The sequence below is a fragment of the Arachis hypogaea genome, chromosome 13, assembly GCF_003086295.3.
Source record: "Arachis hypogaea cultivar Tifrunner chromosome 13, arahy.Tifrunner.gnm2.J5K5, whole genome shotgun sequence".
NCBI lineage: Eukaryota > Viridiplantae > Streptophyta > Magnoliopsida > Fabales > Fabaceae > Arachis > Arachis hypogaea.
Genome location: NC_092048.1, coordinates 129603400 through 129606684, shown reverse-complemented (window position 1 = coordinate 129606684; position 3285 = coordinate 129603400). Strand labels below are relative to the sequence as shown.

General features: G+C 38.8%; 1 protein-coding gene across 1 annotated transcript; it reads left to right on the top strand.

Annotated features, from left to right (window-relative positions):
* The first annotated feature begins 1999 nt into the window (after window positions 1-1999).
* LOC112735412 (protein MAIN-LIKE 1-like) lies at window positions 2000-2617 on the top strand. Its single transcript, XM_025784951.1, has one exon. It carries the CDS (start codon window positions 2000-2002, stop codon window positions 2615-2617), a length of 618 nt encoding a protein of 205 aa, XP_025640736.1.
* The last annotated feature ends 668 nt before the right edge of the window (window positions 2618-3285 follow it).

Here is a 3285-nt window from a genome sequence, read left to right as displayed (position 1 = left end):
GCTTCAGTTCCTGAAAAGGCAAAAAAGAGCACAAGGTGTATGGGGTTACACTTGAAGATGAAAAAATTGGGCCCCACGGTGGGCGCCAATTGTTCCGTCCTGAGTGAGCTTCCGAAGTGTACTTGGCGTCGAAGCAGAGAGGGAACTCGGAAGTGTTCTCCTGCGAACTGTTGACTTCGGCGTGGACCCTGAAAAAAGGACTCCGACGCTCAAGTCAGTTATGAGAATAAGAAACTCGGAAGAAAATAACGTTAAGAAAAATAAAACTAAGAAAAAAATGGAAGATGATGATTGCTCGATATTTCTTGTGAACAGTAGATTACTCGTCTTTTCCTCTTTTTCCTTGACTTGACGAGTTATGCTCGTCTGTTTAAATAGGTTAATATTCGAGTAATGCTCGGTGTTGTTTGTTATTTGGATTGGGCTTCCGAATTCTGTTACGCAAGGATATCGGCATCATTTGACTTGGTGGACTTATTCTTGATTGTATAGTTTGTTGGACGAAGATATTGGAAGATTTGGCCGAGGATATCGGGAAGGTACAATAATAATACATGAATAATATAAAAATATATAACAAATTGAACATGTTATAGGTATAAATTGTAAATATATAATAAAATAATAATATTATAGTACATTGTGTGGTTTAGATTGGATTGGATCGATTATGAAAAGTAAATCTAAAATTCAATCCGAATCAGCAGTTTGTAAAAAATAAAATCCAATCAAATTCAAATTAGTGCGATTTTAATCAATTTTTTTATTTAAATTGAATTAGATAAAAAAATTAATTTAAATCGAGGGCAAATCACATAAATAAACCAATGGGAGCAGAATATTACACAAATCAGCCAAACCAAAAACTGGTTCACGAATCAACCAAACCACATTTTTATGTAGTTCAAACTAGGTCAATTCGAACTTGAAAAGCATGTAATTCGAATCAAGGTGATTCGAATTACACACAAACGCACACACTCACTAATTCGAATCTACCTGATTCAAATTACACTATGAATAATTCGAATCAGGTTGATTCGAATTACACAATTGCACGAAACCCCAAGTAGTTCGAATCTGGTTGATTCGAATTAGTCACATTTTGCCTCTAGTAGTAATTCGAATGGGGTTGATTCGAATTACACTGGATTCGGATATAAAAGGAGTCCGAACCCACCTCATTCGAATCACTTTTCCATTCTCAAACCCCACCAAATCTCAGAGAAAACGACCCAGATTCGCTCCGACAAAGGCTTGACCAGGATACTAAGGCGATGGGGGACGATCCGGAAGGACTATATCGTTTGGATGGAGTTGCTTATATAGCCGGGGTCATCAACGACGAGGTTAGTATTTAGAAAATTTTTTTTGTGTGGTATATTTTAGTGGTTTTGCATGTGGTTTATGTGAGTGGTTTTGCATGCGGTTTATTTTAGTGGTTTTGCTTGTGGTTTTGTTGGTGGTTTATGTTAGCGGTATTGTTAGTGGTTTAGGGTAGCGGTTTTGTTGGTGGTTTATGTTAGTGGTTTTCGATGTGGTTTTGTTAGTGATTTTGCACGTGGTTTATTTTAGTGATTTTGCATGTGGTTTATGTTAGTGATTTTGCATTTTGGTTATGTTAGTGATTTTGCATGTTGTTCATTTTAGTGGTTTTGTTTGTGGTTTACTTGGTGGTTTATGTTAGTGGTTTTATTAGTGGTTTCGAATGTGGTTTATGTTAGTGGTTTAGGCCAGTGGTTTTGCAAGTGGTTTATGCTAGTGGTTTAATGCCAGTTGTTTATGCTAGTGGTTTATGTTAGTGATTTATGTTAGCGGTTTATGCATGCGATTTTGCTAGTGGTTTTGCATGCGGTTTTTGTTAGCGGTTTGTGTTAGTTTTTTCTGTTAGTGGTTTCCGTTCATGGTTTACGTTGTTAGTGGTTTCTGTTATTGGTTTTGTAAGTGGTTGTAATTATGCGGTTCATCTTATGCGCAGCCCCAGCAATGCATTTCGATTATGCGGCGGCAGCAGGGCATGCGACTCGATGAGAGGTACGTCCTGTACCTGCAGATGGCCGGATTATACCATCTTGCAAGGCTGAATGATAGATGGTTCAGATTGGATGAGCCTCTTGTCAATGCTTTCGTCGAGCGGTGGCGTCCGGAGACGTACACGTTCCACATGCCATTCGGGGAGTGCACCATCACACTACAGGACGCGGCGTACCAGCAGGGCTTGCCGGTCGACAGACGTTATGTGAGTGGTTACTTGACAGACTTCCAGATATACATCCAAGGTGGCCGTCCTGCCTGGGTGTGGTTCCAGGAGTTGCTTGGTGTGTTACCTCCTGTTAACCAAATTCAGAAGTTCGCAGTGAACTGCACCTGGTTCCAGGAGACTTTTGGAGAGTGCCCCAAGGGAGCCGACGATGAGATAGTGAGGTACTACGCTCGTGCCTATATCATGATACTGTTGGGCACTCAGTTGTTTGCCGACAAGTCCGGCAACCGTATTCACATCATATGGCTACCCAACGTAGCTAGGCTTGAGGAGATGGGTGGCTACAGCTGGGGGTCGGCAGCACTAGCGTGGTTGTACCGGTGTATTGCCGAGTGGCCAACAGACAAGTGGTGAAGTTAGCTGGCCCGTTACAGTTACTTCAGTTCTGGATTTTTTGGCGCTTTCCTGGGTTTAGACCTGGTGGGTATGATACGTTCAACTGACCCTTGGCATCGAGGTACTGTTGTAGGATTTTTCTATTATGAGTTAAATTATTTAATTCCATGTCCGCTTAGATTGTTATATTATTTTGTCATACTTTTCTTTCGTCATAACACCGATGTGAGTTGTAGGTGGTCAGGTCACAATCCTTCCGGTAGTGAGTGTAACATCCCAACTTTTTTAATCAAATTATTATTTAATAACTAATTAATTAATTAAAATGGTAATGATTTAAGATTTGAATTTCAAATTTAAACATATGAGAGTACTAGTAGTAGTAAATCTCTAACCGACAATAAACAACCTTTTAAAATATAGTCATAATTAATTCTACGTTTATTAGATTTGAATGATATTTAGTTATATGAAAAGATAAGAATACTAGCTCTATCCCTTAAGTTCAGTATAAAATCAAATTCAAATTAAATTAGGTAGATAAATCGGTTACGAGTTTAGAGTAGAAAATTGCGCACTTATCAGCCAGCCTGATATACTAACAGTATTTCAGAAATATCTCAAACTGTGGTTATCCGATTTACTTCGTTTAAGATTCTTTTTAAAGCTAATTCAATTCTATATAA

Coding starts and splice junctions, on each gene's coding strand:
- LOC112735412 (XM_025784951.1), top strand. CDS start 2,000: ATGCGGCGGCAGCAGGGCATGCGACTCGATGAGAGGTACGTCCTGTAC.